Source organism: Mus caroli, chromosome 2 (assembly GCF_900094665.2).
Source record: "Mus caroli chromosome 2, CAROLI_EIJ_v1.1, whole genome shotgun sequence".
Lineage (NCBI taxonomy): Eukaryota > Metazoa > Chordata > Mammalia > Rodentia > Muridae > Mus > Mus caroli.
Window position 1 is genome coordinate 79007554 of NC_034571.1, and position 17542 is coordinate 79025095.

A 17542-nucleotide genomic window follows, 5' to 3' on the forward strand; every position below is an offset into this window, starting at 1 on the left:
CCCAAATGTCAACAGAGATAAAGTTGAGAAAGGCCTGTGTACACGCAGGTAGAAAGTCCCCTAAGCCAGGGGCTTGGGGGTGGGGTCCTTCCCTGCTGTGCATCATCTGTACTCTGACCCCCAAGTATATAAGCACTCCACACTCCCTTTTATCACTAAACCCATCTTCCATATATAATCACACTAACAAATGGCTTCTCATGCCTTCTACCTACAGCCATGACCATTCATTGCCTATTCTATCTTACCACAAGCATAACCCATGCCATTGCTTGGGTAAAAACAAAGGCTTAGGTAGAACACAGATCTTGGATGGACATTTTTCTGGGCTGAAGATGCAGCTCAGTTGGTAGAATGTTTGTCTAGGGTGCACAAAGCCCTGGGTTCAATCCTCAGCATTGCACAACACTTGATAAAGCAATGCACATCCATGATCCCATGTCTTAGGGTATGAGATGGAGGCATAAGAATCCTGAAATTAAAGGTTCAGCTGGTGAGATGGCTCCATGGGGAGGTGCACTTGTTGATCTTCCAGAGGACCAGAGGACTTGGGTTCAATTCCCAGCACCCACATGGTGACTGATGACTGTCTCTAGCCCCAGTTCCAGATGATCTAATGCTCTCATTTGCTTCTGCTAGGCATGCAGGTAGTTAACAGATATATATACAGGCAGGGCATCCATACACATAAAGTTAAGTGATTTTAAAAATAATTAAAGGCCATTGTCAGCTACATATCAAGTTTAAGGCCAATCTGAACAACACAAAATGGTATTTTAAAAAATATATACCGAAGGGAAATTTTCTCTTTGTATTTCAACTGCCTGAGAGCCCCTCAGAGGACAAACACCACAATTTCTCCATCTGGTGTGTTCCATAGATAGTGCCTGGCACTTGGTGTTAACTAAGACTACTAACCAGAAATGGGTTCAAATGCCCTTGTCCCCAAACTATATTTAGGGATTGCTGATGGTGTCCTGCTTATTGCTGGCATTTAGAAGGTGTCTGGTTAAAGTTACTGAACTGAAAAAAAAAAAAAAAACAAACCAGAATCTTTTTTTCTTTTTCAACATTTACTTTATTTACTATATGTAAGCACACTGTAGCTGTCTTCAGACCCACCAGAAGAGGACATCAGATCTCATTGCAGATGGTTGTGAGCCACCATGTGGTTACTGGGATTTGAACTCAGGACCTCTGGAATAGCAGTCAATGCTCTTAACTGCTGAGCCATCTCTCCAGCCCCAGAATCATTTTTCAAGCACATCCTATATGTAAGCAGAACAGATATTTGGTTCCTGGACAGGAAAATAAAAATCATGTGACATATTGAGTCAAAATCTTGGGCTTCAAAATATGCTAATTTCTGGGCTGGAATGGGTGAGGCAGGTAGGTGGATTCCCCTCTAGCTCTAGAATTTCTCCCAGAGGCCGGGGGCTGCTATTACAGCCTGGCCTCGACTTGGGCTGGGATGAGGGGGTCTTTACCCTTGCGCAGAGGCTAGAGACTTCTTGGCTGTTCATGAGGACACACAGTAGTTCCATAGTTTGTAATCAGTTGGTGATAAAATATAATAGTCTCCTGAAATCTATCTCGAGGCTTCAGCCACCCATCGTTTTCCCAAATCGCCACACAGCAGACACTTTCTATGTGTTCTGTAGAGTAAAACACAGAACGCCCAAAATAAAAGCGAATGAGTCCAATAGCGTCCTCTAGTGGTGCTCGGGCACCAAGCAATCCAAAAGAAGCATCGCTGCGTCTCTGCCCATCTGCTGGACTGTACCACTCAGGGAGCGGTCCTCGGAGGACATAAAGTCTACACTGACCCCCCACTCTCTTTTAGGATGGGGCACTGAACCCACAAAGGCAAAGTGACTTGGCCCAGGATTCTGAGACTTTCTTTAGAGGTGGTAGGTCCACAATTCCATTGCGGAGGTCGCAGAGAGCCCTGCCCCGAAGCTACTTTGTATCAAGAGTATCTCATCTGTACTTTGGGCGAGTTTGCTCTCAGCGTCCGGGGAGCTGACAGAGGCTGGAGATGAATCCCATCCCGGCTTCTGGGAGATGTACCTCGCAAGATGCAGGAACCAAGAGGAGCAGTGCGCTCCACGGACGCAGTCTTTGATCTGCAAGGAGCTGAGATACGAGATCGCCAAGCTGGGCACTCGATTGCAGCCTCCAGGTATCCACCAAAGGGGTGGGGAGCAGGTCTTTTCAGCTAGAGTCCGTGTGGGTGGAGTGGAGCGTGGGCGGGGCTCGGGAGCTGCAGTTCAGAGAGCCGTGTCCTGCTGGAATCTGCTGGTTCCCCACGCTCCAACCCGAGATGACGGCCAGCAAGCGAGTGGCGAAAGTAAGCCTACGTAGGATGACCATTTCCTTGTGCCCCTCCCCGCCCTGCCCTAACCCTCCCCTGCCCCCTTGCTCTCTGAACTTTTTTGGTTATTTGGGTACCAGGGCTGGCTGAAACTCAGGCATCCTCACCTTTTCCCAATGGAGGAATGGGAGGAGAAAGGCGCGGTGTGTGTGTGTGTGTGTGTGTGTGTGTGTGCGCGCGCGCGCGCGCGCGCGAGAGAGAGAGAGAGAGAGAGAGAGAGAGAGAGAGAGAGAGAGAGGAGAAGGAGGGAGAAAAAGAGGAGGAAGGGAGGGGGCCTGACTGAGAAGGTCTGGAAAAAAAAGTTGTTATCATGTTATCAGCTTCAAAAAAGTTGTCATCAGTTGTACTGGGCACGAGAATGAACTGGGCTTTCCAAATGGTTTCCAATGAACTGGGCTTTCCAAACTGGTTTCATTTTCAATTCTGCTGGAAATTTATTAGTGGAACTTATCTAAGGCACAGGAAGGGCTCTGTTGCTCCGCCTAGTGGAGACACCCATAATTTGATACCTACATTACCCGGAAGCCTCAGAAGCCCGAGGTGCTGTTGGGCGGTGGGGTGGTGAATGGACAGACCGTGAAATAAAACTGTACAAACTAGTTCCTGGATGAGAAGTAACAATTTATGCTCTGAGTAGGTTATTTGTGTGCAGTCCTGCTACAGCTACTAAACGCCTACTTTGTACTAGCCCAGTGCCAGGCGGCAGGGGCAGAAATGGAACAGAAATTCTGTTCCATTTGAACGTTCATTCTATGGGACACTATTTGGTACTATCTGAAAGAATAGAAAGAGGGCGGTTTCCTTAGGAATGTCTAGACGGCGGAATGAAGCCAGGATTGGAGACCGTGGAGGAGAAATTCTGGTGAGCCAGCGCTGGCACCTCTAGGCTTTGAGTCTACCCGAAATGCCCCTCTAGTCTGCAGAATTGAGGGGAAGGCTTCCTCAGGAGACAGGAGGGATGGTTGCTGGCCTCATCTTTCAAAAAGAAAATTCTTTTGAGATAGAGAAGTCCAGAGCAGACCCAAACCAGAACTAAACTTTGTTGGTTTTAGGCTGGTACAAAATGGGGCAGAGGGTAATTTGCTACCTCAATGCTAAAAGGTAAACTGGCTGTTGTTGCTCCGAAATCGTCAGCACCAGACATTTTGTTTTATTTAACTGTTAGAACAACTGTGAGATGACTGTGTCTCCCCATTTCATGGAAGAGGAAACTGAGACATCAGGGAGAGTAACGTGGCTGGCCAGTGATATTCTGCAGAAGTAATGGGGCTGGAATTTGAGCCCAGACTGATAAGAGTCTATCTCACAGGGCTTTTCATGGCCTGTTTGCCTTCACTTTCATTTCTCCTAAGTCAGGTGACTTACTAGCTGGCTTTGGGAGAAGCTGTGTGCACTGATGTGGGTTTCAGCAGTCATGGGAAGTTCAGTCAGAATTCATCAAAACACAGAAAATCCAAGTGTTAAGAGAGAAAATTTCCCTTCGGTATATATTTTTTAAAATACCATTTTGTGTTGTTCAGATTGGCCTTAAACTTGATATGTAGCTGACAATGGCCTTTAATTATTTTTAAAATCACTTAACTTTATGTGTATGGATGCCCTGCCTGTATATATATCTGTTAACTACCTGCATGCCTAGCAGAAGCAAATGAGAGCATTAGATCATCTGGAACTGGGGCTAGAGACAGTCATCAGTCACCATGTGGGTGCTGGGAATTGAACCCAAGTCCTCTGGTCCTCTGGAAGATCAACAAGTGCACCTCCCCATGGAGCCATCTCACCAGCTGAACCTTTAATTTCAGGATTCTTATGCCTCCATCTCATACCCTAAGACATGGGATCATGGATGTGCATTGCTTTATCAAGTGTTGTGCAATGCTGAGGATTGAACCCAGGGCTTTGTGCACCCTAGACAAACATTCTACCAACTGAGCTGCATCTTCAGCCCAGAAAAATGTCCATCCAAGATCTGTGTTCTACCTAAGCCTTTGTTTTTACCCAAGCAATGGCATGGGTTATGCTTGTGGTAAGATAGAATAGGCAATGAATGGTCATGGCTGTAGGTAGAAGGCATGAGAAGCCATTTGTTAGTGTGATTATATATGGAAGATGGGTTTAGTGATAAAAGGGAGTGTGGAGTGCTTATATACTTGGGGGTCAGAGTACAGATGATGCACAGCAGGGAAGGACCCCACCCCCAAGCCCCTGGCTTAGGGGACTTTCTACCTGCGTGTACACAGGCCTTTCTCAACTTTATCTCTGTTGACATTTGGGACCAGATCATTCTCTGTAGCTAGGATGTTTCATCAGCATGGACTTTACCCGCTGGGTTGTGGCAGCACTCATCCCATCTGTGACAATAGAAAACGTTTCTAGATATTGGCAAAGGCATCCTAAACACTTCCCTGGATCAGAACCACTAGTTTGTATCTATTCACTGTCCCCAGAGTTGCCTTGAATATATGACTGTTTTTCAAACCACCACCCCCTTCTCAAAATGAGAAGAACTGGAGTCCTGTGGGTGAGGTCCCTTAGTCAGATGCACCATGGTATAATGGGAACACTGACAGTGCTGGGAGTGTGGTGTAGGGTACCACCTATCTTGCTCAAGGTCCTTGGTCCCATCTCCACTACTGCAATAACCAAACCAAACCCAACCCAAAACCTTTGAGTTGCTCTGCCGTGAAGAAACCGTTTAGCTCAGCTTTTCCAAATGTACTTAGCCATAAGGCCCTTTTCCTATAGTAGCTATTAGTATTCCATGGGGACCTGCACATGCTTGTCCTGTCTGGGCTCTCTGTCTTTGCTCTCTGTTTTTCTGCCTGGTGGGCTCCTACCTACTCTTCAAGGCCCAACTCCCAGACAGCACACAGCCTCTGCAAAGTGTTCCCACTCCCCTCCTTCCTGGTTATGTGCCATTCACACTATTCATGGCCTTGGATTCGTTCCCTCCATTACTCCAAAGGCATTCTTGAGGGCTACACTCTGTCTTAGTCAAGGGTCAGCTGGGAATGTTCAGTAGACTGCTCTTGAGAGAACTCAGGGATCTCTAGTGATTAAGCCACATTTCTGAGAAGGTGTGTCACTTCTCGTCCCCCGGTTACCATGGGTGATGTGCAGTGTCTCACCTGGGAAGCCTGGATCAGTCCTTTACCCCTAAGGTGGTGGTGATGAATGGATGCTTGATGTCCTTGCCGTTCATTCTGCCAGTGCTGGAAAGTCACATACTACTGAAGAGAGAGGGATGAAGTAGGACTCAGTGAGTTTCTAGAGAAAGGGCAAGAGGACTGAGTACCTTGCCTTCAGAAAGAAGGCTCCTAGAAGAATTTACTTACCCCGCGGAGTTCTTAATATTTGAGAGAATATTTGAGGTCACCCAATCCTTACACTGGGGGCTACAGTGTTGTGGTGAGGCTGAAATCAGGTCATTCATTAATCGCTCAGTACTGGGTCTCACACCAGCTAAGCGCTCCCTAAGTTGGGACTCTGTCTTTTCTCTTTCTGCTCTTAGGATCTCCTGTTTGGGCTCGCTGTGGGCCTGCTGCTGTGGGGCTGCCGCTGTGAGCACTTGGCTTACCACCCTTGCTGTGATCCCTACAGGAGCTGGAGAGTCTTTTGAAGGAGCTTCCGCCATACCTTCGCCAACTGTCTAGTGATGATGCCAATGTGCTTGTGTGGCACATGCTCCTGCTGCCAGTGAGTGTCCCTGGGGACCCTTTGGAGACTTAGGTTAGCATAGGCAGGGAGGGTCAGGCCTAGGATCTCATCCTGGAGGTTGTGGTGTGTGGAGGAATCTCTGTCTGTACACCAATGGCTTCTAAGTCCGGTCAGACTAATGAACACAACAGAGCCTTTAGATGTAAGAGGACACCCTCCTTCAGACCTGTAGCTACCAAGCCCGCCACAGAGATTCAGCAGACAAACAGAATCAAAACCAGGGGAGGCCAGGTGGTGGACGTGAGGACCTGAGCCCAGCCCTCAGCACCCACGTAAGGAGTTGTAGGAGGTTTTACAGTTCCTTTTACAGATAAGGATGTAGAAACCTAGGAAGTTAAAGAGCAAGTGCTTACACAGAATAAGGTGACAAGGCAGGAGGTCAGCTGCTTCCAAATTTTCATTTCATTTCCCCTCCCCTCTCCTCTTCCTTGCCCACTCCCATCTGTCCCTTCTCTGTGTTTGCCATCATGAATATGATCTCCTTGCCTCATGGAAGCAAGAGGTCGGTTTAAGCTCTGTCAACTTTTGTTGTTGTTGTTTTTTAGACTTTAGTCTGTACTTTTCTAAGTAGTCTAGACAGGCTAACCAGCCAGCCCTTGGGATCTGCCTGTTTGTCCTCCGGCATGGGGATTACAAAGGTGTGTCATCATGACAAGCTTTTTTTTTTTTTTTTTTTTTTTTAATGTGGGAATTTGGAGGACCCAAGTCAGGTCCAAATACTCACAAGGTAAACTCGTCACTGAGTGAGAGTCCTACTGGGCCCTTCATCTTCCTTCACATGAGACAGGGTCTCACTCTGCAGCCCAGGCAGGCCTTGAGCTCATGGAAGTCGTCCTGCCTTGGACTTTCAGGTTTCTCTCTCTCTCTCTCTCTCTCTCTCTCTCTTTTTTTTTTTTTTGGTTGTGCTTGCAGTGCGGAGACTCGACCCCAGGGTGCTCACGCTAAGCCTGCACTTTGCCACTGAGCTGCGTTTCCAGCTCGAGTTGTCTGTCTTCACCAGTATGTGGATAATTTCCAGTCAAAACATTTTTTATTTAACCCAGAATGTGGAGAGTAGTAGCAGTCTTTCGGCTCACATGAGATGCAGTGTGAAATCTTTCATCTGGCCCACCTTCCTCAAAGATGTGAGATGGAGAACTAGAGAAGCTCAGAGTCACTTAGTAGCTGGAAGCCGAATGGGAGCAGGCCTAGGCCTCAGCTGTCTGTACACCGGATGCAAAGACACTCAGTTTTGCCCCGAGGGTCTTACCTCACCCTTGTCTCTGCCTCCCAGGCTTAAGCTTCTCTATTTATCGAGACCAAGAACTGGGCATTTCCTTTATCTGCCTCGGAGTTGCTTCCTACCTTGTTGCCACACAGCTAAGCCCAGTGTCCATTTTGCAATCTGTTAGGGAGGAGCACTCAGTTAAAATCTTGACTCTGGGCTGAAGACATAGCTCAATAGCAGTGGATGTGCCCATGGAGTGTGTGTGAGGCCTTGGGTCCATTCCAACACTCAGAACACAACACAACACAACACACTTGACTCTGCTCCACCACTTTTATAGTTCTAGCTGCCTTTACCCTGTGTTTTCAATAAGGGACATTCTAAAAGGACTTGGAGCCCCAGTCTAAAGGACCCTGATCTCTGTGCTGGATCATTCTGGTCTCCCCTCCTATCCCCTTGCCTCTTCTTCTCACAGGGTTTCATGTATCCCAGGCTAGCCTCAAGCTTCCTATATAGCTGAGAAAGACATTGACTTTATCTACCACCCAAGCGCTGGGATTACACGTGTGCACATCACACCCTGTTTTATGCGGTGCTGGGAACTGATCCCAGGGCTTTGTCCACGCTGGGTAAGCACTCTGCCAGCTGAGCTGCATCTCTGCCCACTGGAGTGTTCTCAGAGAGCATGGAGTAGTGGTCATATGTGTACTTGTGGAGTCAAACAAGTACCTAGTTTCCACTTCAGGAGAGTCACAGTGGCCTGGACATCACATATACACACCGAGCTACAGTGTCCTCATCAGAAGATGGAGATGCTGAGATACACAGCTTTCATACTTATGAATAATAGCTGGCACATGTCTGTACTGCCATATTTTTCTAAGCCTTTAAAATAAAATAACAGTTATTCTCATCTAAGACCTATGAAGACATCTACTGCTATCACTGTAAAGAAGCACAGAGAGATCCAGTTACTTGCTTAAGAAACCCCTACAAGTAAGGGAAGCACCAAGACTACCCATGCTGGGCAGCCTCGGGGCCTTTATATTCCCTGTACTCATCTCTACAGGCTAACTAATGTGTACCATCTCTAGTCTCAGGTGGCCCAGGGTAGGTGCCCAGGAAAATCTTCAGGTCATTTGATCTCAATTCTTCTTTTACTAGCATTTGATTGTCACCAAACCTTTGTCTAATCCATCCTCCAACTTTATGGGTTTTGTTTTGTAACTGAGTTTTGTAGGGCGGTCCGAGCTGACTTGAACTCACTCTGCAGCCCAGGCAACCGTCCTCCCACTTCGCCTTCCAAATGCTGTGATCATAGGCATGTGGCTTTACATCTAATTGTTTTTTGTTTTAATTTTAACTTCTGTATATTTCGATTTTGACTGTGTGTATCTATCATCGTAAAGTATAACCATCTTTAAAGCTGTCCATCTTTAAAGAGTTCAGTGATGCCCAGTCACAGTGGATAGCTCTACCAAACAACTCCAGCATCTAAGGCCCAGGGAATATTGCAGAAGCAGGAAGAGGAAAATTGTAATCGCCAGAGGAGGATCAGGGAGTTTGCTGCGAGACTGTGTCTCTAGCAGCATCAGAAGCTACACCCATAAAGCCTCACCAACATGATCTGAATAAAGACATCAATAGACATGCCAGAGTGGACTGGGAAAAGCCCATGATACCCTGCACGATGAACTTCAGGCGATTGTAGAATTCTTACAGTGGGGGAAGTGGTCTTCCCCAGGGGGGAGCACACCAGTTGGTTATCCAGTATCAACTGGTCAGCCCTACAAACATACAAATGAGGAGCATTACAAGGACTGAAAAGTGTGTGTGTGTACACGTGTGTGTGATGGGAGGGGGCTCACTCAGGGCAAGAGAGCAAACACAGGGTCCGATTTCTTGACAGGGTATCTTCTGTAAGTCTATCCCCCATCTAATTCCTAAGGCAATCACCAAACCCTCATATCTTCCTGGGAGTGGAGCAGAGGGCAACGGGGACTGTGGGATGGGGAAGAAGGGAAGGCCACATCAAAGCTTCTGGAGGAAAACTGTCTTTTATGGAGTTGTACCATCAGAACAGACCTCAGTCTTTTCTCTTTGATCAGGACCAGCTTCCCTATTGCCTCAAAGCCTTCCGTGTGCAGATTGATTTCCCCAGGGAGTATCCACTTAAGCCTCCAACTTTGAGATTCACCACCAAGATCTACCACCCCAACGTCAGTGAGGATGGACTGGTGTGCCTGCCCCTCATCAGCAATGAGAACTGGAAGCCTTACACCAAGGCCTATCAAGGTAGGGCGGACCTTGCCCAGAAGAGGGGCCGATCTAGAAGGGGGCTATTGGATAGGGCTGTTGTATGCGTATTTTGATTTAAAGGCTTAAAGGAGAAGAGACAGGGAAGTGGGTGTAACTCAGCGTGTAATTTGGTGCTTTCCTTGTCTACATAAGGTCTTAGGTTCAGTCACTCACACCACATAAACTGGGTGTGATCACCCATACTTGGGATCTCAACACTTGGGAAGTGGAAGCAGGAGGGTCAGAAGTTCAAGGTCATCTTCAAGGGCAAGATGATTGAGCTAGTGAAAAGGCTCGTTGAGCAAGCCTAAACCTGGTGTGATCCACAGAGCCCACAGTGGAGTTGTCCTCTGCCCTTTCCACAAGATCTGTAGCATCCGTATGACCACACACACACACACACACACACACACACACACACACACACAAGTAAATAAAAAGTTCATTCTTGAGGCTGGAGAGATGGCTCAGCAGTTAAGGATGTTTTTGTCTGCATGTATGTCTGTGTACCATGTGTGTGTCTAGTGCCTGTAAAGGCCAGGAGAGGGTGTTGGAACCCTGGGACTTGAGTTACGGACATTAACTCAAGCAAGGTGGATACTGGGAATCAAACGCAGTTCATCTAAAAGGAGCTGCAGTGCTGTTAACTGATGAGCTACCCATCCCATCCCCAGTAAATGCATTTAAAAAATAAACAAGTCGGAGTGACATGTTTAAATGTTAGTGTGAGATGAACCCCTGTTGGATGGAAAGATGCTTCTTGATACACTGGATAGTCGGCATATTCTCGTAGGCGTGATGTAGACACTTAGCCATGGTGTGTGTGTCTGTGTGTCGAGAAGAGAAGAGAAGAGGAGAGGAGAGAAGAGAGGGAGGGAGGGAGGGAGGGAGGGAGGGAGGGAGCAAGTGAACGAGAGAGCTCGAGCTTGGCCTCAGAGGGAAGGAGGTGGGCGTAAGAGGACCATCATCTCATCCTGTGAGATGGTGTGAGGTGGTATGAGTTGGTGTGCGGTGGTGTGAGGTGGTGTTCCCATTAGCCTGGTGGAATAAACCAAGATACTAAAGCTTAGGTGAAGGACCTACAGGAGCCAATGGGTAGAGTGTGGCTAAATGTAGCAGGTATAGTGTGTTGGTTAGTTTTATGTTAGCTTAACAGGAGCTAGAATCATTGAGAAAAATGCCTGTGGGTAAGTCTGTCTGGGCTGGCATTTTCTTTTATGCATATGAGTACACTGTAGCTGTCTTCAGACACACACCAGAAGAGGACATCGGATCCCATTAGAGATGACTGTGAACCACCATGTGGTTTCTGGGGATTGAACTCAGGACCTCTGGGAGAGCAGTCCGTGCTCTTAATCACTGAGCCATCTCTCCAGCCCTGTCTGGCATTTTCTTGAGTAAAGATTACTGTGGGAAGGCCTGCCCACTGTGGGCGGTGCCAGCAACAAGCCCGGAGGCTGTGCTCCCTTGTGGGCTCTGCTTCAGTTCCTGTCCTGACTTCCCTCAATGATGGCGTGTGACCTGAGAGTTGTTAGCTAAATAAGCCCTTTCCTCAACAGGTTGACTTTGGCCGTGGTCTTTCATCACAGTCACGGAACCCTAGGACATGTAGCAAGCCTCTTGATCTTGTAAAAGGATGCTGCTGCAATCCCTGCATGGGTCTGCACCAGGCCCTTTGCAAATGTGTGCGGTGGTTGTTTAGCAAGGGGTTTTATGGGACCCCTAACAATGGGAGTGGGGGAGTCTCTGACTCTTTTGCCCGCTCATGGGATCCTTTTCCTCCTACTAGGTTGCTTTTGTCCAACCTTGATTTGTGTTACATCTTGTTATGCCGGGTTTGGTTGCTATCACGGGGAGGCCTGCTCTTTTCTGAAGGAAAATAGAGGAGCAGTGGACCTGGGAGAGAGGGAAGGCGTGTAGGGGGGACTGGGTGGACGGGACGAATGGGAGGCTGCAGTCTGGATGTATTGTATGAGGGAAGAATAAGTAAAAAAGAAAGCGTAAAAGTGAGGATCACGAATCCCGCTCATCTCATGGGGAGCTTCTTTGAAGCACGGCAAATAATCGTTTGAACATCATGGGATAGGTGTGGTGGCACACGTTGGTAATCCTAGCACATGGAAGGCAGAGGAACTTGGCTTCGAGGGCAGCCTGGGTTTCATAGTAAGACCCTGTATAAAAGGAGAGGACGAGTCAGGGTTTCAACCTCACCCATCAAGAATGAGAGGGACACCTGCTTTGGCTGTGGAGCCATCCTAAGTGATGGAATGCTCTTGTGGTACCCTGAGGATGATTGTGCGGCTTCAGGAGAATCTGGAGATAAGTAGACCTTACCTCCTCCCATGGTTCTTCTTGGTCCTGATGCTCTTCTCTGTCCTCTCCCCCAGTCTTGGAGGCCCTCAACGTGCTGGTGAGTAAACCGAATCTGGAAGAGCCTGTGCGTCTGGAACTTGCTGACCTCCTGACTCAGAACCCGGAGATGTTCAGGGAGAAGGCAGAAGAGTTCACCCTTCAATTCGGAGTGGACCGGCCCTCTTAAATCTGTTCTGAAGCCACTCTGCCTGGATCTTCTGCTTAGCAGATGGATATCACAGACTGGTGCCTGAGGCCTTGGGAAGCTCACCCTGTGTCTAAGTTTTCCTTTGTAGCTGCTAATTATGAATCTTGTACCTGGTGTGTATGTATGTGATGGAGGTAGCGGGACCTGTGTGATGTGTGCTCCTTCCCTGAGCTGTCTGGCTGTCGATGTACCATCCCCACATCCTCCTTGGCTTCAGAGCCAATGGGAGTTAGGTACACACAGTTTCAGGCCTGCTTTCCAGCTCTCTGTCTTAGGCCACCTTTCAGGCCAATTGACAGAACATTGAATGCCCCAGGGCCCAGGCACCAAGGGGTGAGAAAGGCAGGACTCTGCTCGGAAGGCAGGGCCTACAGAAGGTACCAAATTTACTGTTGAGTGATTGAGATTAACCGCCCTTGTCATAGCCATGTCCAGATTTAAGTGTTAAACATCTTATTTTCCGCTGATGAATCTCAAGATAAAGAGTCTAACCTCCACCCAGAAGTCGGACTTCATGTTTCCGAATTGTTTGTTCCCTGACTGGCTATATTTCTGGGGGGGGGGCAGGCCTGAAGCTGGGATTTGTGTACCCCCAACCTCCTGTCCAGGGGTGCTCCACAAAATGTGTCTGCTTGTCTGCCATTAACTTCACAGATGGATTCCAGAGTTCAGCTAAGTTTTCCATGAGAGGATGGGGTGGTTTGGGGGTTTGTTTTTAAAGTTTTTGTTACATTAAAAATAATTTTGTGTGTTTGTGTAGAAGTGTGCGAACATAGCATGGCCTGGGAGTAGAGGTAAAACAACAGTTTTTTGGAGACATAAATTTCTCCTTCCACTAGGAAGGTCTTGAGGATTCAGCTAAGGTTGCCTGTGTGGCTTGGTGGCCTGCACCTTTTACCCTGTGAGCCCCATGAACGAAGTGTTTCATCAGAAAGCAGGCTGGCTGGGGACTAACAAAGAGTGTGACTCGGCATCTAGTGGCTATTTCCCCATACGGTATAAGAAATGCTGGCCCTGATTAGGCCATCCTTAGGTGGGCCTTCCAGAGGTCTACAGGGGGAACACCATTGTGTTGCGCAAGGCAACAGCTCATTAGTGGATTGTGTACGTCCTTCTGACAATCAGCAGAGACCGCATTTCTTTCTATATCCTTGGCAGCATGTCTGATTTCCCTTCCCCGGTGCTAGACAATGAGCCCACAGCTTCATATACGCCAGACGAGTCCACTATCACCGACTGAGCTTCCATACAGTGGAAAGAAGTGGACACAAGGCAAAACTTCAGAGTAGGAGTGGTCAATTTTGTTGGAAACCAGTTACTTAGGATGGTGGCTGTCTCTCGAGCGCCACCCACTGACCGGCTTCAGAAGCACAGTTGTGTGAGATTTCTAGAGATTGTCTACTTCCTGTCTAGAAGTCGGCGTTCCTCGACTCTCCCCCTCAGTGGGAGGAAGAGGAGAGAGCAAGAGAGACCTGGCAAACTGCCACACATGGCTCCAAATGCAGGTTTCTTTTTATTTTTGGCCCACCGCCTATAACATACGTGTGGCTGGTTGGGGTGCGGGGAGCAGCAAGGAATGAGAGGAATTTTGAAAAAGCACTTTCGGTGCCGTTGATGCCGGTGCCACCTGCTTTATGCCTGGTGGCGCGAAAGCACCCCGAGGCCACGGTTGGCAGCTGGGCCCCACTTCCTCCTCCCGCATGGCTTTGCCATTCATTTCTTTTTCGTCTTCACCAGCCCTTTCTGCACAAGGCTGCGGTATAGCTCCTGGATGTAGGTGTAGACACACTTGGAATCGGGCACTGCCAGCCGCACCATGTCATCCACCTCCAGCAGCTGGGCACAGTCGGCTAGTTTCCTGAGGGGAGGGTGGAAGGAGGAGCATAGGGTCAAAGGTGAAGAGGAAGCCAAGGAGATGAATGGGTCCAGCAACCCTAACAGTTTCATTCAATTAGGTCATCTATTTATTAAGCACCTACTATGTGTCAGGCACTCTTCTATTTGTTAGCAGTGAATAGCCAAAACCCTGTTTGATTACCAACAGTAATCAAATACATGAAGCAGAAGGTGTATCAGATTGGTGAGAGATCTTATGGAGAAAAGAATAGTGGAAAAGGGCCATTCAATGATAGAGGGGGTTTCTGATAATTTTAATAGGGTCCTTGCGGAGGGCTTCGAGAGTAAATAAGGAAGCCAGGTGGAGAAACAGGATTTGCAAAGGCCCCGAAGCAGGACTGCTTGGTGTGTTTCCGGACTGCAGGGAACCCAGCAAGTCCTCATTTGCTAATCTATCAGCTGTTCTTTGAGGCTACTTGATACCCCTGGGCTCTGCCGAGGCCGATAAGCTGGGCTAATCACTGCTCGGGCCTCATGTCCCTGTGCCAGGTGTCTTATCAGCTAGTTCTGCAAGATGGTCTCGGTTACTCCTCTTTATCGCTAACAAGCAGAGGAGGAACTGAGCTGAGAGGGTTAGGTGTTTTGCCCAAGGTGAAAGAATGTAACAGTTGGGGCTCAGCCCCAGGCCTGCCCTATGCCTTTGGCAGCTTGGCTCGGAGGATGCTAGGTCTTCGCAGGCTGGGCTGCCGAGGCCAGTCAACCATGGGTGCTAGCAATGGGAGCAAGAAGGCCCCAGCGGAAATCCTCTCTTGGGGCTGCCACGGATGGGCTGAAATTCAAGCCACTGGCATGGGAGCTAGGGGAGGGGCACGGATCGGAGAGTTTTGAAGAATGGGACAAACTTACCGCATCCACACCTCAGTCCATGACTGTGGGCTAGTGCTGTCCCCCTAACACTGGGAAAGCAAACCTTTTATGCCTCTGGAGCCCGGATCGAAGCAGGGCTCCCTCAAGAGTAACTGATGAAGCCCGCTGGGGCTTTGGACTGGCTACTCCTTCCCTTCATGGAAGGATTTTGAGAACTAGAGGAGAGTTCCAGATCAGGGGATCAGGGTGATAGCTGTGGCAGAGGCCACCTTTCAGATCCTGTGAGACACTTCCAGGGAGGCCATGGAGCTGAGAACGAGGAGTGAGGATTCAAACCTTGGCACCTCAGCTATAATTCTCCACTCTCTGTTCCTGTAATTCTTCCTAGCCTCAATCCCATTCCGTTGCCTGGTGCCTCCCAAAGCCTGCGGCCATCCTCACTTGAAACCAGGTTAGTACTCTCTAGGTTAGGGATGTTCGTTGGGGGCAGAGCTGCCTATTCTTTGGTTGCCTCTAAGCTTAGCTAGACAGGAGTGTCATAATACCTACCCTGCCACAGTCCTCCTGTAGGGACCTGGGAAGACCCTGCCGATCTCCACCTATGAGGATTCATTGACTGGGTCTGGACAAACATTTTGCAGACGCTTACTTGGTTTAGAGAGCCTTCATTCAGCATTTGAGTATTGCTGGGCTGGAACTTCAAGGTATCTTATCTTCCATCCCATGGCAGAACAACATAAAACTGGAAGAGGACTTTAGGAATACAGAATCTGGCTGGAATTTTGTAGTTGTTGTTTGCCTCTGTTTCTAAATGTTGGGATTTAAAGGTACATTCCATCTCACCTGGCCATCTGGTGGCTTTTAAATATCATCCTTGTGTCTAAGGACCTGCCTCAGAGAACCTCTTAGGAAGAGAGGGTTCACCACTGATCTTCACCTAACTGGAAGGTCTCCCCTTAATATGAGTAGTATGTTGCTCATTCAACTAACGTTTGAGGAAACCTGCTGTAAAAAAAAAAAAAAAAGTTGTTGAGAGGGTTTGGAGAGAGGGCTCAGCACTCAACACTGGCTGCTCTTTCAGAAGTCCTGAGTTCAATTCCCGGCAACCACATGGTGGCTCACCATGTCTGTAACTCCAGCTCCAGAGGATTCAATGCCCTCAGACATACAAGTGGGCAAAGTATGGGTCAATATATTTCATGTTCCTGATGGAGATACTCATTCCTACTGGTGAATGGCCAGGCCTGGGTTAGACTTTGCAGGCCAGATACTTTAGCATCAACATTCCTAGGGTGTGTGTGTGTGTGTGTGTGTGTGTGTATTTGAGACAAATTCTCCTGTATCACAAGCTGATTTCCATCTCTGTGTGTAGTGAAGGATAAACTTAAACTTTTCATTCTTGTGTCTCTAGCTCCTAAGTGCTAGGATTACAGGTGTGCACCATCACATTTGTTGATCAAGCACAGGCCTTTGTGTGGGGTAAATGACCTTTATAAACTGACCTACATCCACAGCCATTGATTGGTTGATTGATTGATTGATTGACTGACTGACTGATGGGCTGGCCTCAAATTCACAGCAATCCTCCTGCTTCAGTCTTGAGGTGCTAAAATTATACGCACACACCACTATGGATGGGCTTTAGAAAAAGCACGTGGCTGTCCATCAGGGGCCTATGTGGCTCTCTTGCTGGCCAGTCCCTCCCTACAATCCTGTTGCCATTGGTGACTTAGAAGTTTCTTGCTGGGATCGTCACCCAGGGTGAAGGTGTGAGGCTGAGAATGGTAGGAATTCCATGCCCTGGTTATCCCTCTGGCAACAATGTTTTGTGGGTGGTGGTGGTGGTTGGTTGGTTCGTTTTGTATTAAGATGGTCTCTCACTGCATATCCCAGAAAATCCCAAAGTAAATATCATAGTAACCATGATGTCATTTGTTACGACAAGAGCAATGTAGCCAAGGGTTTCTGAAGTGCTTGCTGTGGGTTAGGCCCTGTTACAGGTTACAGGGACTTGATTGTGTTACTGAGTTCTTATCTCTGTAAAAGAGGAAACATCATGGGATTCGGAAGCCCTGGGAAATAAAGGAGACTGGGCATGTCCAAGGTTATGCAGAATCAAAATCTATACCCTCTTGTCCAGTACAAGAAGGCCTGCCTATCTTCTCTCCCTTACCCTGCTTGAATTTCAATTTTTCTCTGATTGTGTGTGTTCATGCACACACATGTCTGCAGATTTGTGGAGGCCAGAAGTCAGCCTTGGATGTTGTACCTCAGGCACAACCCATCTGGGTACTTGAGTCTTGGTCTCTCACCAATTTGACTAGTATGGTCAGCAAGCTCAGGGATTTGCCTATCTCTGCCACACTTGGGATTTTACACGTGCCCTGGATGGAACTCAGGTCCTCATGGTTGTGCAGCAAGCTTCTTATCAACAGAACCATCTCTCCCGCCCATTGCCTGTCACTCTCTGCCATTACATGTTTATCTGCATGTATGTTCTTATGGTCTGTCTCTTCATTTAGAATATAAGCCACAAGGATGGTAATTTCGTCTATTTAAGTCATTTACCTAAAGGTACTAAAAAAAAGGAAGAAGAAGAAGAAGAAGAAGAAGAAGAAGAAGAAGAAGAAGAAGAAGAAGAAGAAGAAGAAGAAGAAGAAGAAGAAGAAAGAAAGAAAGAAAA

General features: G+C 47.9%; 2 protein-coding genes and 1 long non-coding RNA gene across 5 annotated transcripts in view; 1 reads left to right on the forward strand and 2 right to left on the reverse strand.

Annotated features, from left to right (window-relative positions):
- Positions 1-1181: 1181 nt before the first annotated feature.
- On the reverse strand, positions 1182-2257 carry LOC110286746. Its single transcript, XR_002377163.2, has 3 exons — positions 2071-2257; positions 1488-1655; positions 1182-1298 (listed from the first exon to the last, which is right to left on the reverse strand). It is a non-coding gene; the product is annotated as an uncharacterized LOC110286746 (long non-coding RNA).
- Ube2l6 (ubiquitin conjugating enzyme E2 L6) lies at positions 1770-12660 on the forward strand. 3 transcript variants are annotated; one of them, XM_029468738.1, is made up of 4 exons: positions 1770-2182; positions 5886-6070; positions 9407-9593; positions 11984-12660. In XM_029468738.1, exons 2-4 carry the CDS (start codon positions 6056-6058, stop codon positions 12133-12135), a joined length of 354 nt encoding a protein of 117 aa, XP_029324598.1. In that variant the 5' UTR covers positions 1770-2182; positions 5886-6055; the 3' UTR covers positions 12136-12660. The 3 variants fall into 3 exon arrangements, with proteins under 3 accessions (XP_029324598.1, XP_021008964.1, XP_021008972.1); XM_021153305.2 differs by lacking the exon at positions 1770-2182 and adding an exon at positions 2249-2350 and having other exon boundaries at positions 5975-6070; XM_021153313.2 differs by lacking the exon at positions 1770-2182 and adding an exon at positions 2278-2350.
- Positions 12661-13650: 990 nt separating this feature from the next.
- Smtnl1 (smoothelin like 1) overlaps positions 13651-17542 on the reverse strand; it is an 11526-nt gene continuing 7634 nt past the window's right edge. Inside the window, exon 8 of the mRNA XM_021156981.1 lies at positions 13651-14014. Within this exon, the coding sequence (XP_021012640.1) occupies positions 13870-14014 (145 nt within the window). The 3' untranslated portion in view covers positions 13651-13869. The remainder of the gene's footprint in view (positions 14015-17542) is intronic.

Excerpts from the sequence above, each read along its gene's own strand:
- Ube2l6 (XM_021153305.2), top strand. The coding sequence starts at position 2,324 with ATGACGGCCAGCAAGCGAGTGGCGAAA. Across the intron at positions 2,351-5,974 it reads CCAGCAAGCGAGTGGCGAAA|GAGCTGGAGAGTCTTTTGAA; the intron begins GTAAGCCTACGT and ends TGATCCCTACAG. Across the intron at positions 9,594-11,983 it reads TTACACCAAGGCCTATCAAG|TCTTGGAGGCCCTCAACGTG; the intron begins GTAGGGCGGACC and ends CCTCTCCCCCAG.